Genomic DNA, 15,916 nt, shown 5'->3' with positions numbered 1-15,916 from the left:
GAATAGCACCAGAATAGTGTCAGATATACTGCCAGAAGATGAGCCCCTCAAGTTGGAAGGCACTCAAAATATTACTAGGGAAGAGCTGCCTCCTCAAAGTAGAGTTGACCGTGATTGCATAAATGGAATAAAATTTTTGGGACCATCATTTGCTGAGAAGGCACAACTCAAAATGAGGAGGAAAATCTGTATATATCCATTAATAATCAGAACATGAAATGTACAAAGTATGATTCCAAGAAAACTGGAAGTTGTAAAATATGGTCTAGAATGCACAAAGATCAATTATACATTAATGAGTTGAAAGGATTCCTGGTATGGACCTGTAGGATAAGCACTTGATTGTTTCCCTCATGGTAGGTGATTCAAACCCACCAGGTTGATCCTTGAAATTGTACACAGGGTGGCTAAGAGTCAGAATCAACTCAACGGCACTTAGCAACAACAACAACATGAGTTGAAATGGACTGATATTAACCATTTTGAATTGGACAATCATATGGTTTGCTATGCTGGAAATGATAAATTGAGGAAGAGTGGTGTCACATTCATTGTCAAAAAGAACATTTCAAGATTTATCTTGAAGTACAATGTTGTCTGTGATAGGATAATATTCATACACCTACAAGGAAGACCAGTTAATACCACTATTTTTCAAGTGTACACACCAACCACTGAACTGAAGTCAGTGATGATGAAACTGAAGAATTCTACCAACTTTTTTGGTCTGAAATGAATCAAACATGCAATCAAGATGCACTGATATTTACTGTGGTTGTAATGAGAAAGTAGGAAACAAAAAAGAAGGAATCGTAGTTGGAAAATATGGTCTTGGTGACAGAAATGTTTCTGGAAATAGTATATAGAATTTTGTAAGACCAACAACTTCTTCATTGCAAATACCTTTTTCAACATAAAAAGCAAATATACATACATCTCACCAGATGAAATTTACTATATTTGTGGGAACAGAGGATGGAGAAGCTTAATATCATCAGCCTAAACAAGAAAAATATCATAAATATCCAAAGTGAGTAAGGTTTTACTAAAGACAGTACAAAAATGACTGTGACCATAAGTTGACAAGAGAACTTCCAGAGGTTCAAGCCAGATTCAGAAAAGGACGTGGAACAAGGGATATCATTGCTGATGTCAGATTAATTTTGGCTGAAAGCAGAGAATACTAGAAAGATGGTAACTGTGTTTTATTGACTACACAAAGGCTTTCAATTGTGTGGATCATGACAAGCTATGAAGTATGAGTATTTTGGGAACAGTTAATTGTGCTCATCAGGAACCTGAACATAGACCAAGAGGCAGTTGTCCAAACAGAACAAGAGAACACCAAATGATTTAAAATTAGGAGAGATATGAGCCAGAAATGTATTCTTTCACCACACCTATTCAATCTGTATGCTGGGCAAATAATCTGATAATCTGGATTATATGAAGAAAAATATGGCATTGGGATTGGAAGAAGACTCATTAACAACCTGCGATATGCAGATGATACAACCTTGCTTGCTGAAAGTGAAGAGGACTTAAAATACTTACTGATGAAGATCAAAGACCACAGCCTCTGGTATGGGTTGCATTTCAACGTAAGAAAACAAAAATCGTCATCACTGAACCAATAAATAACATCCATATAAACGAAGAAAATATTGAAGTTATCAAGGACTTCATTCTTCTTGGATCAACTATCAACACTCATGAAAACAGCATTCAAGAAATCAAAAGACATATTGCATTAGGCAAATCTGCTGCACAAGTGCAAGTGTTGAAGAGAAGAGATGTCAGTTTATGGTGTGCCTGATGCAAGCCATGGTATTTTCAATAACCTCGTATGCATGTGAAAGTTGGATAGTGGATAAGTAAGACCACAGAAGAATTGATGCATTTGTGTTATGGTTTTGGAGGAGAATATTCAAAGTACCATGGACTGCCAAAAGAAACAGATCTGTGTTGGAAAAAGTACAGCCAGAATGCTCCTTGGAAGGCAGGATGACCAGATTTCATCTCTCATATTTTGGACATATTATCAGGAAGGACCAGTCGCTGGAGAAGGATATCAAGTTTGGTAAAGTGAAGGGTCAGAGAAAAAGAGAAAGATCACCAACAAGATGAATTGGCACAGTGACAGAGCAATGGACTCAGTCGTAGCAACAATTGTGAGGTTGGTCCAGGACCGGGTAGTTTTTCGTTCTGTTGTGCACAGGGTCACTATGAGTCATATTGACTCTGTGGTATCAAATAACAACAAATAATGAGAGGGTAGACTGTGGAACAGACTATCAATTGCTCATATGCAAGTTAGGCTGAAGCTGGAAAAATCAGAAGATGTCCATGAGTGCCAAAATATGACCTTGAATATCCCCTATCTGAATTTAGAGACCATCTCAAGAACAAATTTTATGCATTATACATTAATATCATGTGCTTTTGATCAATGAGATGACATCAAGAACATCAAAAATGAAGAAAGCAAAGAGTCATTGAAGACAGAAAATAAAGACCAAGATGGATGTCGGAACAAATTCTGAAACTTGCTCTTGAGTATAAAGAAGCTAAAACAAATGGAAGACATAAGGAAATAAAAGAATTGAAAAGAAAATTTCAAAGTGCAGCCAAAAAAACCAAGTAAAGTATTTTAATGAAATGTACAAAGACCCAAAAAGGAGGAACACAGACAGCATTTCTCAAGCTTAAATATCTGAAGAAAAAAAAAATTCAAGCTTCAAGTTGCAATATTGAAAAACAAGGTTTTAAGAGAACTAATGGAATACAAGTTTAAATCTTTCAATAATGTGATACAGCACTGGAGGCACTCACTAATCTATGCCAAGAAATTTGGAAAACAGCTCCCTGGTCTATTTATTGGAAGGGAGCTATATTTGTGCATATTCCAAAGAGAGGTAACCCAATGGATTGTGGAAATCATCGAACAGTACAATCAAATCACATGCAAGTAAAATTTTGCTAGAGATAATTTCAAAACAGTTCCAATAGTACATTGACAGTGAGCTGCCAGAAATTCATGGGCTCAGAGGAGGATGTGGAATTAGGTATACCAGTGCTGACATTAGATGGATCTTAGTTGGAAGCTGAAAATACCAGAAAGATGTTTACTTATTTGTTACTGATTATGCAAAGGCATTCAACTCTATGGATCACAATAAAATATGGGTAACATTGCTAAAAATGTGTATTCCAGAACATTTCATTGTGCACATGAGAAATCTGTACATAGACCAAGAAGATGTCATTCCAACAGAATAAGAGGATGGTGAAGGGTTTAAAATCAGGAAAGGTGTACACCAGGAATGTAATGTATTCTTTCACCATACTTATTCAATCTATATGCTGAGCAAATAATCCAAGAAATTGGGTTATATAAAGAAGAACATGGCATCAAGATTGGAGCAAGAATCATTAACAACCTGCAATATGCAGATGACAGAACCTCGTCCAGTCAAAGTGAAGAGTATTTGAAATACTTACTGATGAAAATTAAAAACTATAGCCTTCAGTATGGATTGCACCTCAATGTAAAGATAATGAAAATCCTCACAACTGGACCAATAAATAATATGCTTAGATCCACAATCAACATTCATGGGAGAAGCAGTCAAGAAATCAAATTACATGCCTAATTCAGGCAAATCTGTGGTAAAAGACCTCTTTAAAGTGTTCAAGACCAAAGATGTCACTTTGAGGAAAAAGGTGTGTCTTACCCAAGCCGTGGTATTTTCAGTCAATTCATGCACATGTGAGAGCTGGAAAATAAAAATAAAAGATCATAGAAGAATCAATGTATTTGAATTTTGATCTTGGAGCAGAGTACTGAAAGTACCATGGGCTCCCAGGAGAACAAATCTATCTTAGACGTACAGCAAGGATGTTCCTTAGAAGCCAGGACAACAAGATTTCGTCTTTCATATTTGGGGCATGTTGTCAGAATGGGCCAGTTCTCAAGCCTGGAAAAGTAAAGTACCAACAAAACAGAGGAAGATCCCCCAACGAGACAGACTGACACAGTGGCAGCAGCAATGGACTAAAACATAACAACAATTGTGAGGATGTGTAAGGATTAGGCAGTGTTTCATTTTGTTGTGCACAGGATAGCTATGAATCAGAACTAACATGAATGTACCTAACAATAATAACATACTTCATAGGTGCTGTTTTATCCTCTCATTAATTCATTAAGTAGTGCAAAGTTCTGATATTCTAATTCCAACATGTTTTCTTCATTTATTACGTGGATGTTTCTCATCATCAACTATTTGGTTACCCTTTCACATAGTTCATATAGAATACAAAAGCTGTTCTATCGAGTTGGTTCTAACTCACAGTGACCCTGTATAGGGTTTCCTAGGAGTAGTTGGCAGTTCAAACCTGTGTTTAGCAGCCCTGTGTTTATCCCACAGTACTATCTCAGGACTCCATTGTTGTTGTTGTTAAGTGCCATCAAGCTAGTACTGATTCATAGCGACCCTGTACAGAGTTTCTGAAGAGCGGCTGATGAGTTTGAACCATTTACCTTACAGGTCAACCAGCACATCTTCCCCATATCCTTTATTGAGAAATGATTTTTAGAGACCACAACAAGAGCACTAGAACGTGTCTTTTTGTTTGTTTTTGAGTCCTTTGAATGACTTTGCATGTGTCTACTTCTAAATTCTACATTGTTCAATTGATACAATTCTTCCTTTATGGCAACATCATACTCTTCTATCTACTTTAGCTTTAATGAGTCTTGAAATTAGTAATGTAGCTTCTTATGTCAGGATTATTAAATTGTACTTTGGAATAAATTTGTCCTTCTAAGATGAAAAATTTGTTATTAAATTTAATCACATTCTTCCCTTATTTTCATTTTAATATCAATTGTTTCTGAAGTGATGACTCTCTTTTTTGATAATATTGATAATTTGCACTTATTGCTTTTGTTTTTCAAAATCTTTTTAAAAGATTAATCTTTGTCTTTATTACTTTTGTTTTATATTCAATTGATTTCTACTTTAACCATTTGTTTCATTTTCTCTTATAATTTCTTTTCTTTCTTTCATTTTAATATGCTAAATTTGTATAGTTCTTTCAGATGAATACTTAATTGGGTTTACTGTTTTCTTCATTTCTATTAAGTATCCAGAGCAACAAATTTCCCTGTAAGCACTATTTTATGTTTTAAATTTTTATGTATCATCAGTTTGAAATATTTTGTATTCCTTTGTGTTTTCTTCTTTGCCACATGGACTATTTAGTAACTAACATGCTGCTCAAATTCAAAATAAGTGAGGTGTTTTTTTTTTCATGTATTATAGTAATGTCAGTTTCACTACTCTTCATTAGGCTCTCAGTGGCTCAACATTCTTAAGTGGTCTGCCTCGCCTTCTTCCTAGTATGTCTCAGTTTGGAAACTTTGCTAAAAACAGTCTACCAGGAGTGATCCTGCTGGTATTTGAAATACTGGTGGAATATTTTCCAGCATCACAGCAACAAGCAAGCCACAAAAGTACAACAAACTGACAGACAAGTAAATGATGCAGAAAGCATCAAAAGAAGAAAGAAGATATACACAGAGTCACTGTACCAAAAGGCTGATGCTGAACCATTGCAAGAGGTAGCATCTGGTCAAGAACTGATAGTATTGAAGGAAGAAGTCAAAGCTTCACTGAAGGCACTGGCAAAAAACACAGCTGCAGGAACTGATGGAATACACATTGATGAACTCTTTCAACAAACTGTTGCAGCACTGGAGGGGCTCACATATCAATGATGAGAAATTTGGAAGATTGCTACTTGACTAATCGACAGGAAGAGATCCATATTTGTGCCCATTTTAAAGACAGGTGACCCAACAGAATGCAGAAATCATCAAACAATATCATTAATATCACATTCAAGTCAAAGTTTGCTGAAGATAATTTAAAATCAGTTACAACAGTACATTGATTGACAGGGAACTGCAAGAAATTCAGGCTGGATTCAGACAAGGGTGTGGAGTGTATCATTGTTGTCACCTGGATCTTGGCTGAAAGTAGAGAATATCAAAAAGATGTTTACTTGTGCTTTATTGACAATTCAAGGCTTTTGACTGTGTAGATCATGACAAGCTATGGATAACATTGTAAATAATGGGTATTACAAAACATTTAATTGTGCTCACGAGAAACCTGTATGTACACCAAGAGGCAGTAATTAGAACAAAGCAAAATCCTCACAATGAATAAACAACATCATGATTAACGAAGAAAAGACTAAAGTTTTCAAGGATTTCATTTCACTTGAATCCACAATTAGCACCCATGGAAACAGGAGTCAAGAAATCAAATGACATGTTGCATCTGCTGCCAAAGAGCTCTTTCAAGTGTTAAAAAATCAAAGGTGTCACTTTAAGGACTAAAGTGAGCCTGATGCAAGTCATGGTATTTTCAATCACCTTATATGCATGCAAAAGTTGAATAATGAATAAGGAAGGCTGAGGAATTCTGGTGCAGGTGAAAAATGCTGAATGTACTGTGGACTGGCAAAAGAACAAACAGTTTTGTCTTGGAATAAGTACAGCCAGAATGTGAGGATGACAAGACATGTTATCAAGGGACCAGTCACTGAATAAGGACATCATGTTTGATAAAGTAGAGAATCACAGAACTAGAGGGAGTCCCTCAATGAGGCAGTAATTAGAACACCAAGAGGCAGTAATTAGAACAGAGCAAAATCCTCACAAGGATGACAGTGGCTGTGACAATGGGCTCAAACATGGCAGCTGTGAAGGTAGCACAAGACTGGGCAGTGTTTCGATCTGGTGTACACAGGGTGGCTATGGACGGGGGCCTATTCAACAGACCCGAACAACAATATGTATAATTAAACTCTGTAGTGGTCAGAGAACATACTCTTTAAGATTTCTATATTTAAATTTATTAAGATTTATTTTCTTGATTCAGTATATGATCCATCTTGGTGAATATATCATGTGCACCTGATAATATATATTCTGCAGTTATTAAGTGTCATTGTTGTTGATGCTAAATACTGTCAAGTCAGTTCCCAACCATACTGACCTTCTATAGAGTTTTAAAGGAGCAGCTGGTGAGCTTCAACTGCCGCTCTTGCTGTTCAAACTGACTTTGCAGTCCAGTGCATTAACCCACAGTGCCACACCAGGATTCCAGGTATTAGGTGTATGACTCCATAAATATCAATCAAATTGGTTGATAGTATTCAAATATTCATTATGCTGTGTCATTTTTTGACTAGCTTTCTAAAAATTATTGAGGGCATCTCCACCCATGACTGTAGACTTACCTGTTTTCCCTTAAAGTTCCATGAATTTTGTTCCATGTATTCTGAATCTCCATTATTAGATGCATACACATTTATCATTGGTATGTGTAAGTCATTTGCTATGATTGCCATACCAAAATACCACAAACTTCTAAGAACATATATTTTCTTATAAAATCATTTAACAATCCTAGAAGCCAGAAGTCCAAATCAGGGTATCAGCTGTGTTGATTCCCTCAGAGTGTTTTCAGAAACTGTTCTATGCCTATCTCCTAGTTTCTGGTACCTTGAGGCAATCCTTGACTTGCAAATCTGGCATCATTTGGTGTTCTCCCTTGGTGTCTCTGGCTCTTTGTGTCTTCTCCTCTTTTATTAGGAAATCAGTGATATTAAATTAAGACTCATTCAGTAGAAGGAGCCCTGATGGGGCAGTGGTTAAACATCAGAAGGTTAGCATTTCAAACCCACCAACACCTTCAAACCAATTTAATATCAATACCCTCTCTATTCCTTTGTGCCATTGTGGGCATATATCTTAGATATTTTAGAAATATCTTAAGCCCAACAATACAAAATTTAAAAAATATTCTCTCCATGGCTCAATGTGTTTTGGTGCTTACTACATTTCCATTTTATTCCCATGCTTTCAATTACAATGTGATACTTAAAATGGCTGCAAATTCTCCAAGAGCTACAGTAACAAACCAGGGAAAGAAGAAGCAGAAAAATAAACATCACTGACCAAACTATAGTCTTTCTCTGTTAAAAAGGTTGTTGTGTGGATCAAATGTATTAAAATCAGTTTATGTAGAAATTGGAGCTCATTAAATGTTACTTTCAGACTGGGATATTTTTAATTAACATCAATGCAAGTTATGTATTGTGAACCAAATTATAATGAGAAACAAATGAAATAAAAACCACCTAAATAGGATCTCAAAAAAACCTTGATTTCTACACACTCAAATCTGCATAGTCTAAAAATATTTTTTAATTGAATAGAATTAAAATAATTACAAAAAAGTTCTTACCTTAATAGAATTGGTATTTTGTAGTTCTATTAACATGTCAATAAGTAATTCTGCTCCCAAATAGAATGGTAAGACAGAAGTACAGAGGAAAGCATCTTGATTAATAGGAAATGTTTTGTAAAGATCGAGTGCTTGTTTAAGAAGTATCTGCAGCTCCTGAGAATAGTTCCAAAAGGCCCGACAGGAGTTCTGAAGCAGAGTCCAGTAGCCACCACGATGAGCAAGAACCTAAAACACATGCAACATTCAAATGATTCCAAAGTTCCAAAGTTCCTTTTCATTGAATAATTTCATCTTTCTGCAATTACTGCATCAATAATTGTTCTTTTTGTTCAGTGCTGTTGAGTCAGTTCCAACTCACAGCAACCCTGTATAGGGTTTCCAAAGAGCAGCTGGTGAGTTTGAACTGTTGAACTTGAAACTCAAAGCAACATTGCAGTCCAGTGCTTATCTTACAGAGCCACACCAAGACTCCAATAATAAAGATAGCTAAAATCACTTTTTATTTACCATTTCCTATGTGCTAGATACACTATCTCATTTAATTAAATAAAATTATCTCATTTAATTAAACAAAAACTCTATAAAGCCAGTATGCATTAGTATTATATCCAATTTCCAAATGAGGATGTGAGACATAGAGCTAACTTGCCCAAGGTCATGAGTCTACTAAGAGGTGAGCTACTGGTCTGACACCAAAGATTTCCATTGTTCTAGTTGCCAAGGATACAACAGTGGGCAGGGAAAGCTAGGGCTTCTTTCCTGCTGTTTAAATTTTAGAGGGGAGACAGACACTAGAAAAGTAGACAAAAATATAAGTTCATGGAATAATAAGTGTAAGGAAAAATAAAAGAGAAAACAGGCCAGATGCAATAGAGGGTAAGAAAGCATGTTCTTTGAGACAGAGCAGTTAGAAATACAGCCAGAATACACTTGAGAAGCAAGGATGACAAGATGTTGTCTCATATGCTCTGGAAATAATAGAAGGAGGAACCAGCCCCTGGAAAAGGACATCATGCTTGGTGAAGCTGACTAGCAAAGAAGGAGAAGCACCTCAGGGAAATGAATTGAGAGAGTGACTCCAACAATGGGCTCAAATATAACAACACAGGGTTGTACATAGGGTTGCTATGAGTCAGAACCGATTCGATGGCTCCTAACAACAGTCAGAAAAGTCCTCTTTGAGAAGGTGTCATTAACACAGAGACCTGAATGATGCATTGCACAAATTAAGCGAAGGCAGAGCCAGGGGGTGGCCAGGATGGGAGTGCTGGGAGGAGAGCAACTGAGACTACAGGCAGAGCAAGTACCAAGGATGGAGGATGAAACTGAGGGCCAAGGAGGGAAAAAGCTTAGTGCTTATAAGATCAGAGAGGCAGGAGTGGGCTGAGTCTGAGCAGAGTAGCAAGCAGAGCCCAGCTCCTCCATGGCCCTGAAGCCAGAGGAAAGGAGGACAGGATGAGAAGTCCAAGGGGCACGATGTAGGTCTATTTAACATTTTTAAAGATCACTCTGTCCACTTCAGAAAGAATATGGAGACTTAACTGTTTCTTTCCTGACTAGCCAGGCTAGGTGTAGTATCTATGGCCTTCCTGTTCTATGAAAAAGGAAACAAATTGCTTAGCACCCAATGATTCCAGTGCAGAGTCTCACAAGCTCCCAGGTAACATAAACAAGGAAAAGACAAAAAGTCGTTGGAGAGCAGTAGGAGATTTGGGATGGGGAGTGAGGCAGGACCAGCCTATAGGCTAGACTGATCTTCCTCTGTGATAGAGGAAAGAGAGAGAGATCTGTGGTGCGAGGAACAATACTCTAGGAGGAAGCAGGATCCAAAGAGGAGCCCCTGGTTTCAACAGAAACCCCAGTCCCACTTGTGGCAAGAAAGCAGCAGAGAGGTGTGTGCATGAAGGGACTGTGTGGACAAGAGTCACTCGTTTGGGCAATGTGTGAATGTCCGACTACAATGCATGTTAAAGGAGCTTGCCTCCTCTCTATGAGGCCATGGCAGGCAAACCTCAAAGCCAACCCAGGTGAAATTCAGCAAGATAGGATCTCAAAGTTGATATTAAAAATATGTAAACAAATAAGTAAATAAACATAATACATTTTACACACCTGAGTTTATGGAATGAGATTTAGGTCTACTACATTAGCAAATTAAAATGACGTTACCATTGCTCTTCTGCAGTGCAAAAAGATTTTCGTAAAATGGTCCACTAGACCCATATTTGTCGTTGTTCGGTCCTTTTCCTTAAAACTAAGAAATGATAGCGAGTCTGAGTCAGAACTTGTTTGTGTCTTGGGAACATCTTTCTCACTCATTTTGGAACTATTAAACACTGAAAATTCATCAGCATCTACAATACAAAAATAAGGTGGAACGTTATTGAAAATAGAAAATTAGTTCCAGAAAATACAACATATATCAAATGAGTGTCAAATTAAAATAAATAAAAAATGCATGCTTAGTTTGAAGAATGGACAGGGTTACCATGGACTCAATGAACTAGGAAAAGTTTCTAGAGAAAGAAGCTCTTATGTTATGTCTTAATGGAGGGTCACAACTCAGCTTGTGGCAAGAATATACAAAAGACTGTCCCAGGCAAGGGAGTTGGCAAAAGAAGCAATGCAGAGGCGGGAATGTACGTGTTTTTTGAGCCAACATTGTTCCTTAATCATCCCCAGAACACAAAACAGAAAGCAAGTGACTCTCCCTGGCCTTTGTGCCATCGAATGGCTCCAGTCACTCACTCTCTTATTGGCATAAAAGCACAGAACATTCTCCAGGCACAAACCATCTCTGAGAAAACTCTTCACTAGGTAGCAAATCTCAGAATTAGAATAATCTGTTGCCAGTTTCATGGTAGACATTAGGTAAGTAGGTAGGTAGTTTATTTTTTTTTTAAACTATGTGCAAAAATCAATTGAATTTTCTTTAAAATACTTCAATATATATGATATGACATGTAGATACAGTTACATCTAATATGTACCTTACAAAAAATAGAAAGTATATGGTGGTAGTGGTTGTGTGCCATCAAGTCAGTTCTGACTCATAGCAATCTGCACAGGGTTTCTGAGGCCGTAAATCTTTATTGGAGCAGAAAGCTTCATCTTTCTCCTATAGACCAGCTGGTAGGTTCAAACTGGTGACCTGCAGTTAGCAGTCCAACTCATAATAATCAACTATTCTAATGAATCAACACTCTAGCATAAAAAGTTAACTAGTATATAAAGTATCCCAATAAACAATAATTTATCATACAGCACTTAGATTACCATTATTAAAAATCTATATGAGGTTTTATCATAGCATTAAGATATTATCAGTAAGTTTTATTTGTGAAATGGGTGATATTCAAGATAGTTAATTGGTTGCACTTACATATTAAATTGTGTTCCTCAAAAGAATATGTGAGAGCCCTATTCCCTGCTATCTATGAATGTGAACTTCTTTAGAAATAAGGTGTCTTTGAAGATATTATCAGTTAAATTAGCATGAGGTCATACTGAAGTGTAGGGGAGATTCTAATCCAATCTGAATAATGTCCTTATAAAATGAGCAGAAGGTACACAGGGGGAAGACAGTCAGTCATGTGAAGGTAAATCTACAAGTCAAAAACTGGGAGACGCAACAAAGGGTCTTCCTCTAGAGACTTTGAAGACAACACGCCCGACTGATGCATTCATTTGGACTTCTAGCCTCCAGAACTTTAAGACAACAAATTTCTGTTCTTATAGGCCATGTAGACTGTATCATTTTGTAAGGCAGGCCTGGTAAACAAATATGGTGAGAAGTAGTGTTCAGGCTCAATTATTTCTGCAGTAATGGGATAGAACAATGATTCAAGTCCAGCACATGCAAGTTATCATTCCAACACCTCAGATCAAGAGCTGTTTGCCCCCACATCTCTCTAGTTCATAAAGGTCCCTATTACTAACCAGGGTCAACTAACACTACTTGACCCTACCATACCCATATTGTTGCATTCATCATAGAGTGAAGAACTTTTATGGAACATGGTGGTGGAGATCCTAGGGCAAGAATGAGACTGCCCTAAACACAGAATAGGCTGGAAGACTGTTTTGTGCCTGTTGGCATTAATATGATAGAATTGGTTCTATAACTTGTTAGCAAGGGCTCACCTATCTTGAACCACTAGAGGCTGCCAATATTTAACAAAACAATTTTATATGGGCTGAATAGCCAAACTGGTTTAGGTCAGAACAGAACATGAATATTTCCAAATATATATGATAAGAAAATAAAAATATAGAATTTTTTTAAAAGAGAAAACAAAATTTCCTTTAAAGTATCACAGCTCAACTGAATTTCTGTGTCTTTGGAATATTGTGTGTGCAGCTCTGTGTGTTTGTGTGTGTATACATGTGTTGAATTGTGTTTGTGAATAAAAACCTAGAGGCAATTTGATAGTATATTGGCTTATTTGTTTTACCTGATGATAAGTTGGTCCTTGTTTTTTTAGCTGTAGGAAGGAAATCAAGCATTGCTTTATGATTTTCTACTGCAAACTTTCCTATTGGTAATACAATTCCTGAATTATATAATGAGAATATATTAGGATCAAATGATTGGAAACTGTAAAGGAAAAAAAAATGCATTAAAATAATAATATATGCAAAATTGAATTAAATACAATTAAAATACAATATACTTTGAGTTTTAAAACATTTTCAGTTGTTGTTATTGTTGTTGTAAAATGCTGTTGAGTCGGTTCTGACTTATAGCAACACTGTGGTTCCAAGGAGCCACAGTTCAGGGTTTTAACAAGTTCACGGTTTGAACTTGTTAGTGCTCACAAATTGTGGGCCACCAAGTATTTAAGATTCCTGGTATGGCACTGTGGGCTAATGCGTCAGATAGCAAAGTCATTTGAACTGCAAGGTCAGTGGTTCAAGCTCACCAGCTGCTCCTTGGAAACCCTATACAGGGTCGCTATGTGTCTCAACTCGATGGCACTTAACAACAAGTATTTGCAACTTGTCCAAAACCAAACAACTTCCAGTGAACTTTTAAAATGATAAAATGTCATTTTGCTCGGAGGAATTATAGCATCTATTTCTATTGCCGTACAATGGCCTTGAAAATAAGATTGAAAGATCTATACTCACTCAACGAGTGCTGAAAGAATACTTTAAGTTAAATAAGAGCCACTTGATTTAAGCAAAACTCAGTGAAGACACCTACTATACAGACCAATGTTTCCACAATCAATGTTATTTCCTTTTAAAAATAAAGGGTAAATATACTTCCACAGAAAATGCATAGTATACAAACAATGAATATTTAAAATCATTTTAATAAAATCAAATATAATACCAAGCTACCCTGACACAAATGTGACCATTGTCTTCTTGTTCTGCCAAATAACCATACATGAATGGTCATCACAGTGGAGTCTCTAGCCTGCCACTTAGCCAAACTGAAAGGACAGTGCCTACTGTGGCAACATGTGGGGCGTTAATTATGAAGGTGTAAGGCAGCTCAGAGAAAACTTTTGAAAGGACATTAAGGAAGCCCCTTTAGCCTGGAATACTTCCCCTGGCTTGGTCCCATAAGCAGATCACTTTGCTAAAAGCCTTCTCTGTTGGTCAGGTAAGCCAATGCAAGTTGAATGCAGGTCTGGCAGAGCCCATAGCCATGGGATCTGGCTGAAGATGTTTTTGAGAAGGTACAGTCTGGCTGTGATTTTAACCAAAATACTGGAGGAACAGGAACTGGGACAAAGTTCACTGGGGATTTTAACTCTAAATTTTTCTTAATGATTTATTAGAATAAAGACCCACTTAATTTATATCTCTGTACAAAGACTTTCCTCCCTCCAATCCATTTGATAGGCTGCTGCCATAGAAACTTCTTATCACGGCCCTGCTCAAAATCCTTAATTGTCTATCAGCGTTTAAGTATAAAAAATAAACGTCAGGTTTGTTGTTGTTGTGCCATTGAGTCAGTTCCAACTCATAGTAACCCAATACACAATAGAACAAGACTCTGCCCAGTCCTGAATCATCCTCACAATTGTCGTTACACTGGAATCCAATGCTGCTGCCACTGTGTCAATCCATCTCACTGGGATCTCCCTCTCCTTCACTGACTCTCCACTTTACCAAGCATGATGTCCTTCTCCAGGGACTGGTCCCTCCTGATAATATTTCCAAAGTATGAGAGATGAAGTCTTGCCATCTTGGCTTCTAAAGAGCTATCTGGCTGTATAACTTCCAACACAGATTTGTTTGTTCTACTGACAGTCCATGATACTTTCAATATTCTTATACAACACCATAATTCAATGCATTAATTATTATACAGTCTGCCTCATTCATTTTCTATCACATGCGTATGAGGCTGTTTAAAATGGCATAGCTTCTGTCAAGTGTGTTTTCAAACTGATATTTTTGCTCTTGAATACTTGGAGAGGTCTTATGCAGCAGATTTACCTAATCTTGACTGCTGCTTCCATGAGTGCTGATTGTGGATCCTAGCAAAATGAAGTCTTTGACAACGTCAATCTATTCTCCAGTTACCAATATTGCCCTTTCCCCCTCTAGCATATATTCTCCCGTCTGGGTACAAACCCAAACAATTGGTGAGGAGAACAAAAAAATAAACCCAATAGTCCCAAGATGAGGTGGGAGATGAAAAGGGACTTGGTGGGGAAATCCTGGGATGGCCATTGGTCTCCAAGTGTGTCCCCATGATTCAATTGTTACAAACATGAGGACTAGAGAGTAAGTGCAGGGACACTCTAACAATACTTCAAGGATTGCTGGAACTCCTATAGGGAGTTGGGATCTGCAAGGCTAAGGACACTAGGGTGCTGGTCAACTCAGTAGCCTGGTCACTACTCTGTGTGCTCCATGCCACTACAGAAGCACAGAGATTGAGTAATGCAGGCTATTATCACTGAGGCCCTAGCCACCTGTCTCCAAACATCGGATTTCACTGTGGCGTCTCTAGCCTGCCACTTAGTCAAAGTGAAAGGACAGCGCCTGCTGTGGCAGCATGTGGGGCAGTAATTATGAAGGTGGACTGGGACCCCAAGTGGTGGGACCCGTTGGAATCCTGAACCTAGTTAGAAGGGGAGACCTGGGAAGAAGAGATCAAGGTGTCCATCTTGAGGTCTGACCAGTTATGACTCCTAAAATTAAAACTGACTAGCCTTGCCCAGTTGGTATGTATCCTGCTGATCTGTCGCTCCTGAATGCTGATAACTCAAAACACTGAGGGACTACACATCTGCTGAGTTGGAAGAACTGGTAACTAGGTACAGGCAGAAAGGAAAGAGTCTGTGGCTGCTTGGCTCCTCCACCTATAGGATACTGGGCATAGTACTCACTGGCCTTGAAATGTACAAAGTGGCAACTGTAACCACTCCCCCACACTTTGCAGCATCTCTATGCTGCAGTGAATGAGGATCACAGGGCATCCCTTTTAGTTTGGATCATAGCTGCTTGTAAGGCTGCCTGGCCAAATGAAGGAGATATTCCAGCTTGCCCCATATACTGGACAGCCATGGAGGAATTGCAGGAAGTGGTTAGAGAGCAATGGATGAGGCACACTGTGTATGCTG

General features: G+C 37.7%; 1 protein-coding gene across 1 annotated transcript in view; it reads right to left on the bottom strand.

Annotated features, from left to right (window-relative positions):
* LOC102815127 (chromosome unknown open reading frame, human C12orf63) overlaps positions 1–10,646 on the bottom strand; it is a 193,956-nt gene extending 183,310 nt beyond the window's left edge. The window contains exons 1-2 of the mRNA XM_006871817.1: positions 10,497–10,646; positions 8,325–8,552 (exon numbers count right to left, since the gene is read on the bottom strand). Of these exons, the coding sequence (XP_006871879.1) occupies positions 8,325–8,552; positions 10,497–10,646 (378 nt within the window). The remainder of the gene's footprint in view (positions 1–8,324; positions 8,553–10,496) is intronic.
* Positions 10,647–15,916: the final 5,270 nt, after the last annotated feature.

This window comes from Chrysochloris asiatica, unplaced genomic scaffold (assembly GCF_000296735.1).
Source record: "Chrysochloris asiatica unplaced genomic scaffold, ChrAsi1.0 scaffold00174, whole genome shotgun sequence".
Classification (NCBI taxonomy): Eukaryota; Metazoa; Chordata; class Mammalia; order Afrosoricida; family Chrysochloridae; genus Chrysochloris; species Chrysochloris asiatica.
Note: the sequence above shows the minus strand (reverse complement) of the source record. Positions and strands in the feature narration are given on the sequence as shown.